An 18,995-nucleotide genomic window follows, 5' to 3' on the forward strand; every position below is an offset into this window, starting at 1 on the left:
TCACCTAACCTGCATGTCTTTGGAGGTGAGAGGAAGCTGAAGCACCCGGAGGGAACCCACACAGGGAGAACATGCAAACTCCACACAAAGGGTCCCAAGTGGGAGGTGAGCCCACAACCTTCTCACTACTGTGAGGCAACAGTGCTACCGTGCAGCCGTGACTTAAAAATGTTTTTGCATTTATCCCCTTGATTTGTCAAAAGATAACTGTAAAAGTGATCATTTATATATATGTGTGTGTGTATATAATAAATATCTATCTATCTATATATATATATATATCCTTACATCAAGTTAGGCCTACTGTTAACTGTGAATGGTTGTAATTCCTAATACTCCCTACTGATTTTTTTTTTTTAATCCGTATAGAATGTAAAAATGCATACAAATAAATACATAAAATACAGGGTAAAAAATAAAATAAAATAATGCTTGTTTCCATTGTGGACCACATATAAGTATTATCCAGATCAGAAGAAAATGGTCAAGTTTTGCTGCAGAAGGGGGAAAAAAAACAAAAAAAAAAAAAAACAAACAACCAAAGTATCCTGTGGAACTGAAGAAGATATGTTTTTGAAGTCGCAAGAATGTGGCCGGACGAGAGAGAGAAGAAGATATGTTTTGACGTCGCAAGAATGTGGCAGGATGAGAGAGAGAATAAGATATGTTTTGAATGTGGCCGAGAGAGAGAGGACAGGAGGTAGTCCGCCATTCACACTCCGGAGCTGAAGGGGGCGGTAGTGTACTTTAGATCGCCCCTTGATGCTGTTGAAACCATGAACCCAAGCTCAGGAAGAAGTGGCTTTACACAAAATTCCTTGAATAATGTGGAGTGGGCAAGTAGGTGGGGTTTTAAAATATCTGTGGAAAAGTCGATGTTTGTAGTGTTTGGGAGGAAGAGAAATTTGGGCAATGCAAGTTTGCAATTATATGGTTTAAATTTGGAAAGGGTTAAATCTTTTAAGTAGGGGTCCATTTTGATGAGAGAGGGACTTTCAAAACTCACATTGAGAAGGTGGTAGATAAATGCAGCAGAGTAATAAATGTATTGCGGTGCCTTTCTGGCAGCGACTGGGGAGCTGATAAAGCCACACTACTGATTTATAGGGCTACGATTCGCTCATTTTTGGATTATGGTTGTCTTGTGTATGGAAATGTAGCTAAAACAACGTTGGCAAAATTACATGTGATCCAAGCAAAAGCACTTCGAGTGTGCTGTGGTGCATTCAGAACAACCTCTGTGCCAGCCCTCCTAGATGAAGTGGGAGAGATGCCCCTTCAAAAGAGACGGCTTAAGCTAGCACTCCAGTTTGTAGGCAAAGACCTGGGTCAGAGGGGTGACCACCCTGGGAGGAGACTCCTTCAGGACTCATGGGAGTCAGGAAGAGGGAGGGGGAAAACTTTTATCTTAGAAATGAAGGGTGAGGTGCCAGAGCTCAGTCAGAGGGATACAGCTCCAGTAGTTGTCTGGCCAGCGGTTCCTACTTGGCTACTCCCTCAAGTGGAAGTGGACTGGACTGTGAAAGATCACCTTAAAGGGGAGGGGGGAATATGTCCTGTAACTGTGGTGAGGGAGGCTATGCAGAACAATTGGGCTGGGTATCTGCAATTGTTTACTGATGGGTCCGTTGACCCCACTAGCCGGAGAGGGGGATTTGGGATTTTTATTCCTGCTCTGTCTCTGAGTCTTGGCAGACGACTTCCTGATGGAGTAGGAGTATTTACAGCTGAAATTTTGGCTATGGTGTGGGCTCTTGAATGGGTGGAAGAAGTGAGACCGGAGAGGGTTGTCATCTGCTCTGACTCAGCTGCTGTGTTGCAGTCCTTGGAGTCGACCTCTTCCCGTTGTAGGCCTGATCTGGTGGTTGAGGTGCTGACTGCTTTGCTCAGAGTGGAGAAGGGAGGGTCAGCTGTGTGCTTCATGTGGGTCCCGGCACATGTGGGGGTTAGGGGTAATGAAATTGTGGATCAGGTTGCAAAGAATGCTTTAAGACGTGACACTGTACATCTTGAGGTGGCTCATAGCAGCTCTGAACATAAAGCCATGATTAAAAAAGTAGTGTGGGCTCAATGGCAGAAGGATTGGGACAATGGAACTAAGGGTAGACATTTTTATAGTGTGCAAAAGTCTGTTTTTGGTGACTGCCCAACCCGGGGGAATAACAGAAGGGAGCAAGTGCTGTTAACAAGACTGAGGTTCGGACACTGTGGACTGGCGGCTGACCTATGTCTAATTGGTAAACACCACAATGGATTGTGTGAAACCTGCACAAAGAAAGAGACTATCCCTCATGTTCTGATGGAGTGTAAAAGATTTTCTGAGCAGAGGAGAGTTCTTTTCTCACATCTTTTTGATCTTGGGTTTGAGTCTGTTTCTATTAAAGTGCTGCTTGATCCGTCTGCACGTCAGCCCTGATGGATTTTGTGTTTAGCTCTGGCTTGCAGCGGTCTGTGAGTAGAGTGCAGTAGTCATGGTCTGCCAGTGAAAGGCAGCAATGCGCTGACTGGCGCGCAGCCTGCCGGAAATCCATAAGAAGAAGAAGAAGTGACTTTACAGCTGTCTGTTGACCTCAAGCATGGCAGCGCGGGCACTAGCTAAAGGTATGTTTGAGTTAAATGCTTTACAGCTAAATGTTATTATTTGTAAGTGTTTCTACAAACCTTTATTACAGGCGTGGCCTTATTCTGTTGTAATAGTTTGGAGTAATTCTCTACGTTAGCTTACAGCTAGTGTTAGCAGCTAGCTAGCAGGCATCGGTAGTTTACGGCCGCTGTTGAGTTTTTATGTTTTATGTTTAGGCGTTTGGGGGCTGCGAAGCTCACGGAGTGTTGGAGTGGCATATTCCTTCGGTGGACATCATTATGGTTCTGCAACTGCCATCACATCACCTCAGTCTGACAGTGTGACAGGTAAGAAAAGCAGACACGCTCATTAGCCACAGTTTAAAGAAGCTGGCTTTTCTTCCCAGAATGCACTGCGCACCACGGCAACCTTCGCGAAGGGTGAAACAACACGTTCAGCATCTCAGAAGGCAGACGTGTTGTACAAAAAAAAACGATGCTGTGCACTGACGCTATACTTAAATAAAAGTTTGTAGTTCCTCAGTCCAGCGAAAAATCACATCTTTTCACCTGAGCAGCTCTTAATGCATCCAGATGTCTTACAGCGAAGTGGATTGTGTGTGTGTTACAAGAACTGGCACCATCAGTTAGCTCAAGCAAATCATCATCCTGCGTGCATGTTCTCATGCAACTGGGACAGCGCTTCAGCACCATGTACTACCAAAAAAAGACTGCGTATTTCCTCAGTCCAACGAAAAAAAATCACATCAGAAATTAGTCCAGTTTTTCATTCTAACATCCTACAGATGGCTTACAGCACAGTGGATTTGTGTGTGTGCGTGAAATGGTACCAAACGCATGGAACCAAATTGCACTCGAAATGCAGTGCAGCACCAATTAAATGACAAGAATCCACTCAACCGTTAATAATAAATATTTCATGGAAGATAGAATATTCCATCTTTTACAGTCTTTCCATTGAACGCATTAAATAATTATTTCTTTTATATAATACTTAAAATGGATTATATTTTATTAATTTACTATGTATATGTCGCCGACATGATCGAGCAAAGCTCTTCACCATCTAACCATGTCTCCGTGAAGGCTCTCAGTTGTGCAGGTGGCTTCCATAGTAGAGAAGCTTGAATCTTCGATTGGACTAGGTTGCTTGACGCAAGGACATTTTCGTTTCAGGCAGAAGTCTGCCTACTGGAGCAAGAATTTTAGCTGAGGAAGCTTCTGCGATTAGAAGCAAAACATCCTCGCATCAAGCAGCCCATCCAGTCGAAGATTCAAGCTTCTCTACTATCTGACCATGTCATTTAAATCCTTCACACTTTTTTCAGTAAATGGTTCTAGGGAGCACTGATGGGGTAAAACTCTCCAGCTTACCTATTTTCAAATAGCCTCAAAAGCTGTCAAGGTGCACAATGCCTCTCAGTTTAGCATTCCCGGTTTCAGTGTTGACTCAACATCTAGCATTTCCTGTTTTAGTGTCAACTTTCCACTGAATTCCCACAATATCTTTCTTTTTTTTTAAACTTTTATTTATTTTTTTTTTTTGAGACAAAAAGTTACACAAGCGCCTTACAAAGGATAAATATACCACAGCAAAAACATCACATGGGAAAATAGGTTAATCTCCTCTGCTGTTGGTCCAGGAAGTGTTCAACATTTAGCATTTCCTGTTTCAGTGTTGACTTTCCACTGAATTCCACTGTTTTTGGTCACGCTACACCGCCTTCAATATCTGATCAGTTTGTTTGATTTTTGCGCAAATGACAGTATCTCATAAAAATCTCACTCTGTACTGATTTAAAATCATCGTAGGAAGTGTTACTATTTGGTGAACATCCCATTTGTGAAAGTATACACCAGTTCATAAAAGTCAAATTTTATTGTTTGTTGTGGCGTTGTCTTCTTAAACTCACCTGTAGCAGACTGATATCATATGAGGACACTGATTGAATCCAAAAGAGGATCGGTACGCTTTGGCTTTTAGGTTGATATTTCAGTAGAAAAAAGTAAGTTAACCAATTCCATTTGTTCTTCCAAACTTTCTGGATGGAATACTGTAGCTGCTTTGCTTCAGCCAGCTGGCTTACTGTTGCAGTGCTCTCTCTCTCTCTCACACACACACACACACACACACACACAGAGCAGTGTTCTGACATGCACATACAGTATTAAGCCAGTAGCACCATGCAGTGATTTTCTGTATCGTGTGTTTACTTCCTGTGGCTGGAATTTTTGCCATCATTCAAAATTGCAACAATTTCACAAAGAGCAGTAATTTTTCATTGTTAGATGTGTTTTAAGAAACATCTCAAAGTAGGAGTACTGCAAGACATTGTTAATCAATGCAGAATGTGATTACCTTCTGCCACAGCTGCTCAGAATGTCGGCGTTCCACCATCCTGAATAGTCTATTTGTACTTACTACCAAAAACTATTCCATCTATGGTTGTACCAAGTGTAGATCATTTGCGCATGATGTCATGTTACCCATGAGAACTATTAGTTTTATTCTTTATAAAGGTGGCTGCAGCAGGTTACTTAGAGGGCCAGTAACTGTCAACACACCCAATCTGTCAGTGTCTTCCTTCTGCAGTTTGAAAGTTAGCGTTTTTCTCTTTTTCACAGACAAAATCATCAACGAACCACTTGAGTCACAGGACTTTTTCCGTGTGTCAGAGCTGTTCTCCTTGAAGGACTTGTTCAATGCTAGAGTTCATCTTGGTCACAAAAAAGGTTGCAGACACAGGTTAGTATAATCATGTGTATTTTCAGTGATGTTTTGCTTTGTGTATAAATTGATAAATGACTGAGGAGCCATTCAAATGACTATAATCACAGCACATTTACTATTATGTACATAGCATCTATACACTTAATGCATTTAGAATCATTCATAAGCTTCACAGCATCATAAAAAAATAGATGGCTTTTCATCAACAGAAAAACATTCAAGTCCCTTTCATGCTTTGGCTGAAAGCTGTTTAGCCTCTGTTAACATTGAGCGTGTTTACATAAACATAATATTCAGATAACTGTTGGCAATCAGATAACTGTAATGATATTTTCTCTTGCATTTACATGCACTTTTGTAATGCAATAATTGGGAAAAACCCAGTTACATTTCTTTTCATAAGTTGGATTTCTTTTGAAGTGGAGAAAGGGCAGCTCTTGAAGCACTGTGTAGAGAGAAAGACGGCAGTCTCGCTCTTTCTCAGTGAGGAAGTGTGCAGAGTTGATGTCCTCCTGCACCAACACTGAGGAAATATGATGTCATGCTTTTAGCTCCACTCAATGTTAATATATTTGTCTATAAATCAAGAAATTTGCTCTTTAGAATGATGGAACGGCACACAAGGGACGTTGAACCATGTTTGGGTGTCCTGAGAATGAGTGTGATTTTCGTGATTATTTAGTTTTTTCCTGTATGTGTATAAGTCGCAGTACCTCTCAAACTTGTAAAAAAAAATGAAACCTTATAATCCAAATGCCATCCTTATATTTGGATTGTGTACCTTCTGTAAAAAAAAAAGAAAAAAGGTGACTTTGGCGTCATTGTCTTCTTACAATTTTGCCTTTCGGTCTTGTTTTTCTTAGGCTAATGGAGCCGTACCTCTTCGGCTGTCGTTTGGACCAAGACATTATTGATCTAGACCAGACTATGGAGCACCTACAACTAGCCTTGAATTTCACTGCGCACATAGCATACCGCGGCGGTATCATACTGTTCATCAGCCGGCGGCGTCAGTTTGGCCATCTGGTGGAGAACACCGCTAAGGAATGTGGGGAATATGCCCACACTCGGTACTGGCAGGGCGGTCTTTTTACCAATGCTAACATCAGGTACGGACCAGGGGTCCGCTTACCGGATGTCATAATTTTCCTCTCCACCCTCAACAATGTGTTTCAGCAGCACGTGGCAATCAGAGACGCAGCCAAGATGAACATTCCCACTATAGGTGTGGTGGACTCAAACTGCAACCCAAGTATGATCACTTACCCTGTGCCAGGGAACGATGACACTCCAGTTGCCTTGGAGCTGTACTGTCGCTTATTCAAGATGACCATCAACCGTGCCAAGGACAAAAGGAAACAGATGGAACTCCTTTACAGCCTGTCAGGAGCCTCAACACCAAGCTCATGAAATGCAGCGTTCTGTCCTAAAACATATCACATAACCTCCCGAAGACTGTTTTCTGCCGTTATCCTGTTTTTGTTTGTATTTTGGAAAAGGGGCAGATGTATGTTCAAGGCTGACGCTACAGAGTTTGTTCAGATGTTACTGATGCAACATTCTCATTTTTAAAAATGATTTTCTCACAGTACAGTATGCCGTCATTGCTTGTTGCATTTGTTTTCAAATTTTGTGAAGTCTAGTACAACCCCTGGCAAAAATTATGGAATCACCGGCCTCAGAGGATGTTCATTCAGTTTTTTAATTTTGTAGAAAAAAGCAGATCACAGACATGACACAAAACTAAAGTCATTTCAAATGGCAACTTTCTGGCTTTAAGAAACACTATAAGAAATCAAGAAAAAAAGATTGTGGCAGTCAGTAACGGTTACTTTTTTAGACCAAGCAGAGGAAAAAAATATGGAATCACTCAATTCTGAGGGAAAAATTATGTAATCACCCTGTAAATTTTCATCCCTCAAATTAACACCTGCATCAAATCAGATCTGCTCATTGACATTGACCCTATGTGTCTTTTTGCAAGGAATGTTGTTTTTGCTCTATGGCAAGATGCGTTATCATCTTGAAAAATGATTTCATCATCCCAAACATCCTTTCAATTGTCCAAAATATCAACATAAACTTGTGCATTTATTGATGATGTAATGACAGCCATCTCCCCAGTGCCTTTACCTGACATGCAGCCCCATATCATCAATGACTGTGGAAATTTACGTTCTCTTCAGGAAGTCATCTTTATAAATCTCATTGGAACGGCACCAAACAAAAGTTCCAGCATCATCACCTTGCCCAATGCAGATTCGAGATTCATCACTGAATATGACTTTCATCCACAGTCCACAATTGCTTTTCCTTAGCCCATTGTAACCTTGTTTTTTTCTGTTTAGGTGTTAATGATGGCTTTTGTTTAGCTTTTCTGTATGTAAATCCCATTTCCTTTAGGCGGTTTCTTACAGTTCGGTCACAGACGTTGACTCCAGTTTCCTCCCATTCATTCCTCATTTGTTTTGTTGTACATTTTTCGATTTTTGAGACATATTGCTTTAAGTTTTCTGTCTTGACGCTTTGATGTCTTCCTTGGTCTACCAGTATGTTTGCCTTTAACAACCTTCCCATGTTTATATTTGGTCCAGAGTTTAGACACAGCTGACTGTGAACAACCAACATCTTTTGCAACATTGCGTGATGATTTGCTCTCTTTTAAGAGTTTGATAATCCTCTCCTTTGTTTCAATTGACATCTCTCGTGTTGCAGCCATGATTCATGTCAGTCCACTTGGTGCAACAGCTCTCCGAGGTGTGTTCACTCCTTTTTAGATGCAGACTGAGCAGATCTGATTTGATGCAGGTTTTAGTTTTGGGGATGAAAATTCACAGGGTGAGTCCATATTTTTTTCCTCTACTTGGTCTAAAAAAGTAACCGTTACTGACTGCCACATTCTTTTTTTTCTTGATTTCTTATAGTGTTTCTTAAAGCCAGAAAGTTGCCATTTGAAATGACTTTAGTTTTGTGTCATGTCTGTGATCTGCTTTTTTTCTACAAAATTAAACAACTGAATGAACATCCTCCGAGGCCGGTGATTCCATAATTTTTGCCAGGGGTTGTAGTTGTGAGCTCTTGATTGTGTGAAAACATCTGCCTGAGACAAGTACTTACCACAAACCTACAGGAGAAAAGAAAAACACGAGGTGTCGCCAGCATTAGGGTTGGAACGTGATGCCAAATGTCAAACCTGAAGGCTCTTGTTTGGTAATGTCCCATTTTACAAAATAAATTTCACATGCAATAAAAAATGGCACAATAAGCAGAATAATGCCTCCTGTAATACGGCATTTAAAAATGTGTACATACTGCAATCCTACATCTGACTCTTTTTATATATCTATATTATTAATGACGAGTCATTTATTTAATAAAATTTAATCTGTGGGATAGATTCTCATTAAAATCAATTTGAGCTGCAACAATTAATTGATAAACTGAGGGTTTCTTTAATCCAGATTACCTGATGTCAGTCCTCTAAATGTGAATACTTACTGGTTTCTTTATTCATATCTGACAGTAAACTAAAGATCTCTAGGTTGTGGCCCAAACAAGAGTCATTTTAGTCAGCAATATTAAAACTAGTAGCAAAATATAGTGTCACAAAATTGAAAGATTGAAATCACACCCTCTGTGAAGAACGGGTGCGTTGTTAAAAACCTTTCCGAGCTTAACCAGTCAACTGTTCCACATCAATGGTGAATGAGAGTGGAAAAAGCCCCGTCACCTGCTAAATGACAAAAGACAATGTGGACAAGGAGACATTAACCACTGTCCACTTATAAAAGTTAGATGTTGGAATTTCCAAGTTAATAATTCAAACAAGGAATAAAACAGAAGGGTTATCACAGCGGCTATAAACTTGTGTAAAACTACTTGCAGTCAACCATTTTATTTGATCGAAAGGTGTATTATTTAGAAATTAAGGGTTTGTGTGTGTGTATGTATATATACCACACTATCTTATATTTGCTGTTAGAATATTTTTAAATTTCCAAAAATAAACACTTTTATATTTGCTGTGAGAATATTTTTAATTTGCAAAAACCTAAAAAAAAAAAAACTTCACGTGTGGAATTTTGAGGGAAATAAAAAGAATTTCATCCGTTTTGCAATAAGGCTGTAACAACAAAATGTGGGAAAAAAAAATGAAGCGCTGTGAATACTTGTCAGGTGCACCATATAGTGAATTTAAAGTCACCAATTCACTCAACCTGAAGTTTAATATTTGTCACGTGTTTGTCTAAGGAAACTCATGGAAAATGTAGCCCGTGGTTAGTGTGAGCTACTTGAATAAATACAGAACGATATATAAAGACGAATATTTCCGAGGTTCTGTGAACGCCGCATTTGGTCCTTCGCTGTTTCCGTATTTGGTCGCTTCACCAGAACTTTCAACGGTGAGTGAAACTTTTGAGAATATAATTCCTCTTGTCCATATGTATTTCGTTTAGGTTATGAAATCATGTGGTGCTCACAAAATGATGTACGTCGACCGCAACACGTTAAAAACGAGCTGAAAAAGTTCCTGCCACAGTGACTCACCGCTGAGCACCAAGCATCAAAAATAGTTTAATATCGGTTAGTTAAGTATATTTTGCGCTCGTCTGTGGATGAAGACCGCTTTCTAGAAGGCACAGAACTCAGGGAGGTTTTGAAAGAAAGCGGACGTACCAGAAAGATTTGTCAGATAATCTCAGCAGATCAGATTTCGATGACACGCTGTTGATACAACCTACATGCACAAGTATGTATGGTAACTGATAAAGGATTATTTTTTAAAGAAGGGAGACACAGAAGTAAAGAAGAACATTTAAAGAATGGAAGTGCGCGTCTATTTTGGGAACGACACTTTATTCACGGAACTGCTGTGACTAGAGGTGGGCGGATCGATCCTAATATCGATACCAACGCTGGTATTGATATTGAACGATCCTCGTGTAAAAAGATCGATACTCAAGCTTTTTTTTCTCTCCCACACGCAGATTCATTAAAGTTTACTCTCTGTAAGAGCAACGCTGCGCTGTGTCACACAACACGGACCAGTGCACCCTTGTATTGTGGTTTGTCAGCCCTCTACCTCAGGAGATTTTAAGTTGTGTTGAGTGATATTTTTTTAAACAAAAATGTTGATTGTCTGTAAATTCTATGGATTTTTCCGACTTTCAGAGACATGCAGATGTACAAATAAAGTCTTACAGATATTCAGGGGTTTCTGTTGTAATTTTTTTTTTTTTACTGTTTTTCTCAGCTCCGCAGACTTTCAGCCAGCCGTCCACCATCTTTGTACTCCTCTTAGAAGCTGTGTGATGACGTGCGCAATGTGAGCGTCCAATCGAATTGGTTCACCGTCACATGGTTTTCCAATATCCAATCGTAGGGCAAAGCAGTCTCAGATGGTAAGGCCAAAGATTGTTAGGAGCAGTGATCTGTTACTCTGTGAGTTCTTGTTTCTGTAAAAATAGAACAGCTATGTGACACTATATTCATGGGAAATATATTGAGTTTGTACAAAATACTTACAATGTACTTGTAGACGTTGATTTTATTGACAGCAAGCAATTTTACTGTGGAGCAAGAGGATTTAAATGTGGAGGACTTCCACCATAAAAGAGCCCATGGAGATCCCTGGTGTTAGTTATTAATATAAGGACAAAACCCGTTATGTGATACCGCTATGCGGTTGTGTGTACTGTAATAAAATTGATTGTGGTGCGATTTGGAGGTTATAAGGTTTTTGTGTTGATTTTATGGATTTTATCACTTGGTTATACAGGTGGACCCTCAAAGGGGTTGGCATGTATGATAAAGTATTTTGTTGTCAAGTACAATGTTTGGTGAAATTCTATCCTAGGTCTTTTGGATCTGTGAAGCTTAAATATGAAAAGTATTGGTATCAATATCGGTGATACTGGGCCTGTATTTACTTGGAATTTTGGTATTGATCCAATACCAAATAAATACAGGCCCAGTATCACCAATATTGATACCGATACTTTTTCATATTTAAGCTTCATAGATCCAAAGGATCCAAAAGACCTAGGATAGAATTTCATCAAACATTGTACTTGACAACAAAATACTTTATCATACATGTCAACCCCTTTGAGGGTCCACCTAAATTTCCGGTATCGCCCACCTCTAGCTGTGACTGTCCGGTCTGCGCATGCGCACTCGACATAAAGGCAATAAAAATACAAAACCGACAGGTTAATGTTGTGTAGGCTCATTTTCCAAAATGCAAAACACCATAAAAATTATTGAAGTGTCAAAATAATAGTGGGATTTAGATTTTTTTTTTTTTTCCTGTTGTCTCTAATCCAGTTTCTCATTTACAAGAGATGACTTCACCTCTTGTTTTATAGATACCAAGTGTTGATGCACCATTTGGCAATCGTTTTTGGTAAGTTGGTATGTTTTTGGTCCATTGTTTTGGAATTAGATATTTGGATACCAGTAATATTTCCTTTTGATGTGTTGATTGTATGCGGGAACATTCCGAGGACATACATGGTTGAACCTCCGTAAGGACAAGCGATAGTACTTGAGGCAACTGTGACCCAGAGAATGGTACTTGTTTTGTTGAAAGCTTAGAGGTAATTAGACATTGAGATGACATCAACAGTGGGAAAAAAACATGCCCCTTGAGACGCAATTCTGGCTGTTGTGTCTGTGTTGCGCATTAAGTGGGCAGAAAGAAACTGGCTCACGATTGCTCAATTTCCAAGTGGACTTTGGGTATGGAACCGGGCCAGATACTATAAAGAACAAATTTATTTCCACAAATTAAGTCAACAATACTGTTGAATTATATAGTCCAAATGGATCCTGAAAATTTGTTGGGAATATATTTGATAATCAAGTTTTAATCTTCTAGAAACCTCACTTGTGATGGGCCAGACAACCAGCCTTCATGTGGAGACGCAACAGCATTATTTGGTGAGAATTCAGCATGACTTTGTACTCAGAGACTTGTTGCTCAGGTGCTGTAATGAACCTTTGTGTTGAGCATGTGTCAAAGAGGGACCCACCATTCCGAATTTGTCCTAAATATTACGATTTTGACACACGGTGTACAACTTTCCGATATCTAACTTTAACAAGGCCAGTTTTGTTTAGTTTTAAATCATTTCAGGGATTTTCTGCAATTCTTCCATGTGGGTAACTGTCAGCGAGAATCTGATTAGAATTTAATTATAAATTGGATGAATAAAGTGTTTTAACAATTTGATTTGTATATGAATGTTTTTTTTTCCCCGCAAGCACAGCAACTCATCCATGTTTTCTGACAAGCAAAGTGAAAGCAGTGAATGAATATCATCATTTCAGTGCACTTTTTTTTTTTGTACCATTGAACCCATTTTATTTCTTGGTATCGTAATGATATTCACAATTGTAAATTGTGCGTGTCAAGAGAAACTGCTGTCCTTCTGTCCGGCAAAATCTTTCGTGTCCTAAAACTCAAGAACTGCAAAACTCTCAAAATCTAAATTTTTATACATTGAAACTGGGAGGTCAGAGCTCTGCTTGGCAAAAAAAAGAATGCATTTCTGACAATTATAAGTGCTTCTTTTTTTATACTGAATTTTGAGTTTCAAGTAGGAAATGTAACAGAAGCCATGAAATGCTCACTTCACCCACTAGATGTCAACAAAAGCTACTCAAATGTGTGGCAAGGTGTTGATCTTTTACTCGTTTTAGAAGTTACCTTTTGGTGAAAATAAGTTGGGCTGACAGCTAAAAATCAACTTACAGTTGTGTTCTTTGCCCTTATGGGCAGTTTACTTGTTTTGAATAATTGCTGATAATAAAAAAAGCCATTAATTTTAAAAGCTAAAACTCTATATTGACAAATGTAAAATAGCAGGGGTGGTGACAAAGTGGTTGGTGCGCTTGGTTTCAGTGGGTAAGGTTTCTGGTTCAAACCCCACCCCTGCCACTTTTCTCCATGTAATGTTGAGTTGAATCTGGTGTGGAACGTCTGCCAAATCAACATGTAGATCCATCTTGGATCTGCTGTGGCAAAGAGTTAAATATTTGCCTCATCAGACCAGAGAATTTTGTTTCTCATGGTCTGAGTCCTTCAGGTGCCTTTTGGAAAACTCCAGGTGGGCTGCCATGTGCCTTTTACTAAGGAGTGGCTTCAGTCTGGCTACTCTACCATACAGGCCTGATTTGTGGATTGCTGCAGAGATGGTTGTCCTTCTGGAAGGTTCTCCTCTCTCCACAGAGGAATGCTGGAGCTCTGACAGAGCTCCCTGACTAAGGCCCTTCTCCTTCGATTGCTCAGTTTAGATGGGTGGCCAGTTCTAGGAAGAGTCCTGGTGGATCTGAACTTATTTGGCCACTGTGCTCATTGGGACCTTCAAAGCAGCAGAAATGTTTTTGTACCCTTTCCCAGATTTGTGCCACGAGACAATCCTGTCTCAGAGGTCGACAGACAGTTCCTTTGACTTCATGCTTGGTTTGTACTCTGACATGCATGACTGTGGGACCTTATATGTAGACAGGTGTGTGTCTTTCCAAATCATGTCCAATCAACTGAATTTACCCCAGGTGAACCCCAATTAAGCTGTAGAAGCATCTCAAGGATGATCAGCGGAAACAGGATATACCTGAGCTCAATTTTGAGCTTCATGGCAAAGGCTGTGAATATTATGTACATGTGATTTCTTATTTTTTAAAACATTTTGCAAAAATCTCAAACGTTTTTAACATTGTCATTATGGGGTATTGTGTATAGAATATTGAGAGAAATGAATTTAATCCATTTTTGGAATAAGGCTGTAACATAAAAAAAAATGTGAGAGCAGCACTGTGAATACTTTCTGGATGCAGTGTCTTTAAGTGATTTTCTTCTACAAACCTTTGTGTATGTGATGTCATAAGACTGGCTTTTGAAATTAAAGAAAAGGGGGGAGACAGATTTTAAGACAGATTTTGATGTGACTCAACTGTTCTGTAATTCAAATATCTTCTCCACAAAATTTGTTCCAAAATCGTCCAAGTTACAGTTATTGGCTATGTAGACAGGTGATCACTTTGAAACCATGTGTTTAGAACTGAGGTGAAACAAAAGAACTTCTAGCAAAAACTATGAGCTTAATGAGATCTGGTCTGAAATAGTCCATGGAGGTTTCAAATGCAGTGGACCAAAACCACAACTGCAGTACACACAGTATCAGCTGTGGAATGCACAGCTCCGTTACAAACAAAAAGGAATAAAAAGAGCAGTAATAGATTTTACGTTCATTTATTCTTACTCATAATTACCTTGACTGTTTATGTGCTGGAGACCAAAAATGTATTTTCCCTTCATTCACTCTTTTCACAGGTGTTAACTCACAGTCAAATCCTTTAATGTTGAAATTTAAACTTACGGATACAGAAAATCAAGCTATTTTCTGATGTCCTTGAATATTGCACAGTTCTTGTGGTCTGTGCAAAAATGAATGAAGGGAGAAAAAAATGAAGATATACCGCAGCAAGATGCATTGAGAAAAATTGACTTCTCCATATGTGATCATTTGCTCTTTCTTTACATTTGACAAACTGCATGAACCGCTACTGGAGAGAGCGAGAGAGTGCACATGAAAGAGCGCTGTCTGTGACAGCCGCGTCCCTGTCTTGGTGATCTATCGCGCACGGTCTAAAGTGTGCCTTTGAGGTATGTCTAATTCCACTTTGCTATTTACATGTCACATAGTCTGAGTGCATCTAATGTGCAAAGCAAGACAACGGGGGCAAAGGTACGAACAACCATAACCCATGGGTGTAACATGAATTAAACCAATCGCATTGTCATCTGTCGTAGCCTATAAGAACTGGGTTTGCTTGATCTTGGTGTCTAGAATATCAACTCAAGTGAGAGGGTTTTGTTTGTTGATCCGCATGCAAAGAGTCAAAGTGCATGAGTGAGTCATTAACAAGCCACCATAGCTCCCTGTGGTGAAGCAGTTGAGTACTTCATTCCTACAACACCTCCATCTGAGTCCACAAGAAGCCCCGTCCCCTCCCCACCTTGGATCATCCTGTGAGTCCCCTTGTGGTGCTTCCCACTGGGAACCCAGGGTGGAAGATAACCAGTGTAAATAAAAAAAAAAAAACAGGTGCAAAACAAAGCTATTAAACTTCTATATTTTCCCATTTGTTTTACTTTAGTTTTATGTTAATTTTGTTTTCAGTTTTGTTGCAGTTTGAATGATGATAAGGACAGTAACCCTCTCATATTGCATCCCTATATGTACAACACACCTGTCTGAAGTATATCTGAATATTGTACAGTTTTGGTGGTCTATGCTGTATTCTTCTGCCTCATGATAGCAGTGCACCAAAACAGTATGACCACATATCATTTAAAGAGCAACATTAGTGCAGTGGATAAGTGAAACAATTGTGCAAATGGTGATGAAAGCATTAAATTTGGCAGAAATACTCCTTAGACACTCCTCTTTTGAAAAAAATGATTGGCCACTTTTCAATCGGTGGTCAGGTGGGGGTCAATTGAATAATTACACAGAGGTCAAAATTAAAAAAATGCTTCAATCATATTGAAAAACATTCCATATTATTTGCCTGATCATAAGGATTCCAAAAATGTATACTTTGGACTATCTGTGACTGAATTCTATGCAGTTACGGGATAAAAACAGCAAGAATGGTGACAAAGGTCAGTGTCATTTTGTACAGGGTTCAGAAGTTAAAGTTGCTCCAATTTTGGTAAAAAAAATGACGCAAATAATTGGTTGAGCTAATAGGATTAATAAATGGAATAGTGTTGACAGTGTTGAATGCTTGGTCTCCAAAGTAAAGGTCAAACAAGGTCTGCGTCTATTGGATTCTATGACATGTGACATATGTTACCCCGTAACATAAGTAAGGATGATACATGGTCCAAACTATTCCTTTTTAAGACCGTGTTAACTAGTACTTTGCGTCACTTTTTACCAAAATTGGAGCAACTTTAACTTTTGACCCCTGTACAAAATGAAACTGACCTTTGTCACCATTCTTGCTGTTTTTATCCCATAACTCCATAGAATTTAGTCACAAATAGTCCAAACTATACCTTTTTGGAATCTTTATGATCAGACAAATAATGTGGAATATTTTTCAATATGACTGGAGAATCTTTTTTGACCTCTGTGTAATTCTTCAATTGACCTCTACCTGACCACCGATTGAAAATTCACTTTTTTTTTTTTCAAAAGAGGATTGTCTGAGGAGTATTTCTGTCAAATTTGATGCTTTTATCACCATTTGCATGATTCACTTCTAAATATTCTCTTATCCTCTGCACTACATGCCCATTGGTGCCAAAACATAATCAAACTAGGCCCCAGTATTAAAACTGTCAGGTTTAAACTAACAAAGCCATGTTGCAGTGTTGTTTTGCATGGGGCAGCTTGTTCTGTTTTGTCCAAGATTTGTGGTGTTGTCTAAATGCTTCAATGCATATTCCACAGAACTGCACAAGCTGATCTTCATGCTCTGTTCTGTGGTGCGCATATGATCACTGCTAATAGCGAACAAGTAAACACAGATCCAAGACTAATGCTAGCATGAGATCAAAACTCGGACCAATCTGACCTCTGATCACTGGGAGGTTGGTGGGGACCCATGAAGACCTGTCCATCACAGAATTTCTACACCTGTAGAACAGCAGCTTTAGAGGCGAATCATTCAAATATGGCACAGGCACAAAACTCATAGCATTCATATTGGGGGTACTTTTCAAAATTAGCTGCTCAGTCATGCAAAATTCCAAGATAGTCATTTTTCAAGATGGTGAAAGTGGTGAAAATCAAAATTTGACATTAACTAAACAGCATATTTGAATGATTACTTTTGCTTTGTATTCATTTATTCATTTTCTATACATGCTTACTCCAATCAAGGGTGACGGTAACTTGCAAGCCAGAACACCCAGAGTGAACCCACGCAAACATGAGGAGAATGTGCAAACCCCACACAGAAAGGGCCAGATGGGAAGCGATCCCATGACCTTTCTGTGAGGCAACAGTGCTAACTACTAAGCCACCACGCTTATTTCTATTTATATGAGCCACAGGTGCCGGTGCAAGCTCGCTCTATCATAGAGCGATGCAGAAACTGGAAATGCCAAATGTTGAACTCTTCCTGGAGCGATAATACAACCCCTGGCAAAAATTATGGAATCACCGGCCTCGGAGGATGTTCATTCAGTTGTTTAATTTTGTAGAAAAAAAGCAGATCACAGACATGACACAAAACTAAAGTCATTTCAAATTGCAACTTTCTGGCTTTAAGAAACACTATAAGAAATCAAGAAAAAAAAGATTGTGGCAGTCAGTAACGGTTACATTTTTAGACCAAGCAGAGGAAAAAATATGGAATCACTCAATTCTGAGGAAAAAATTATGGAATCACCCTGTAAATTTTCATCCCCAAAACTAACACCTGCATCATATCAGATCTGCTCGTTAGTCTGCATCTAAAAAGGAGTGAACACACCTTGGAGAGCTGTTGCACCAAGTGGACTGACATGAATCATGGCTCCAACACCAGAGATGTCAATTGAAACAAAGGAGAGGATTATCAAACTCTTAAAAGAGAGTAAATCATCACGCAATGTTGCAAAAGATGTTGGTTGTTCACAGTCAGCTGTGTCTAAACTCTGGACCAAATACAAACAACATGGGAAGGTTGTTAAAGGCAAACATACTGGTAGACCACGGAAGACATCAAAGCGTCAAGACAGAAAACTTAAAGCAATATGTCTCAAAAATCGAAAAATGTACAACAAAACAAATGAGGAATGAATGGGAGGAAACTGGAGTCAACGTCTGTGACCGAACTGTAAGAAACCGCCTTAAGGAAATGGGATTTACATACAGAAAAGCTAAACGAAAGGCATCATTAACACCTAAACAGAAAAAAACAAGGTTACAATGGGCTAAGGAAAAGCATTTGTGGACTGTGGATGACTGGATGAAAGTCATATTCAGTGATGAATCTCGAATCTGCATTGGGCAAGGTGATGATGCTGGAACTTTTGTTTGGTGCCTTTCCAATGAGATTTATAAAGATGACTGCCTGAAGAGAACATGTAAATTTCCACAGTCATTGATGATATGGGGCTGCATGTCAGGTAAAGGCACTGGGGAGATGGCTGTCATTACATCATCAATAAATGCACAAGTTTATGTTGATATTTTGGACAATTGAAAGGATGTTTGGGGATGATGAAATCATTTTTCAAGATGATAATGCATCTTGCCATAGAGCAAAAACTGCAAAAACATTCCTTGCAAAAAGACACATAGGGTCAATGTCATGGCATAGGGTCACTGTCAATGAGCAGATCTGATATGATGCAGGTGTTAGTTTTGGGGATGGAAATTTACAGGGTGATTCCATAATTTTTTCCTCAGAATTGAGTGATTCCATATTTTTTTCCTCTGCTTGGTCTAAAAAAGTAACCGTTACTGACTGCCACAATCTTTTTTCTTGATTTCTTACAGTGTTTCTTAAAGCCAGAAAGTTGCCATTTGAAATGACTTTAGTTTTGTGTCATGTCTGTGATCTGCTTTTTTTCTACAAAATTAAACAACTGAATGAACATCCTCTGAGGCCAGTGATTCCATAATTTTTGCCAGGGGTTGTAGATGAGATCTCTCATGAATTTAGTGGACAGTCA

At 39.4% G+C, this 18,995-nt stretch overlaps 1 protein-coding gene, 1 long non-coding RNA gene and 1 other non-coding gene across 3 annotated transcripts; all 3 read left to right on the plus strand.

Annotated features, from left to right (window-relative positions):
- The first annotated feature begins 2,522 nt into the window (after positions 1–2,522).
- mrps2 (mitochondrial ribosomal protein S2) lies at positions 2,523–6,902 on the plus strand. The gene is made up of 4 exons (XM_034192850.1): positions 2,523–2,601; positions 2,800–2,910; positions 5,209–5,329; positions 6,178–6,902. Exons 1-4 carry the CDS (start codon positions 2,577–2,579, stop codon positions 6,722–6,724), a joined length of 804 nt encoding a protein of 267 aa, XP_034048741.1. The 5' UTR covers positions 2,523–2,576; the 3' UTR covers positions 6,725–6,902.
- Positions 6,903–9,429: 2,527 nt separating this feature from the next.
- LOC117529495 lies at positions 9,430–13,293 on the plus strand. Its single transcript, XR_004566028.1, has 4 exons — positions 9,430–9,717; positions 10,569–10,716; positions 11,683–11,720; positions 12,195–13,293. It is a non-coding gene; the product is annotated as an uncharacterized LOC117529495 (long non-coding RNA).
- On the plus strand, positions 11,955–12,077 carry LOC117530180. The gene has a single exon (XR_004566217.1). It is a non-coding gene; the product is annotated as a small nucleolar RNA SNORA17 (small nucleolar RNA).
- Positions 13,294–18,995: the final 5,702 nt, after the last annotated feature.

The sequence above is a fragment of the Thalassophryne amazonica genome, chromosome 17 (assembly GCF_902500255.1).
Source record: "Thalassophryne amazonica chromosome 17, fThaAma1.1, whole genome shotgun sequence".
NCBI lineage: Eukaryota > Metazoa > Chordata > Actinopteri > Batrachoidiformes > Batrachoididae > Thalassophryne > Thalassophryne amazonica.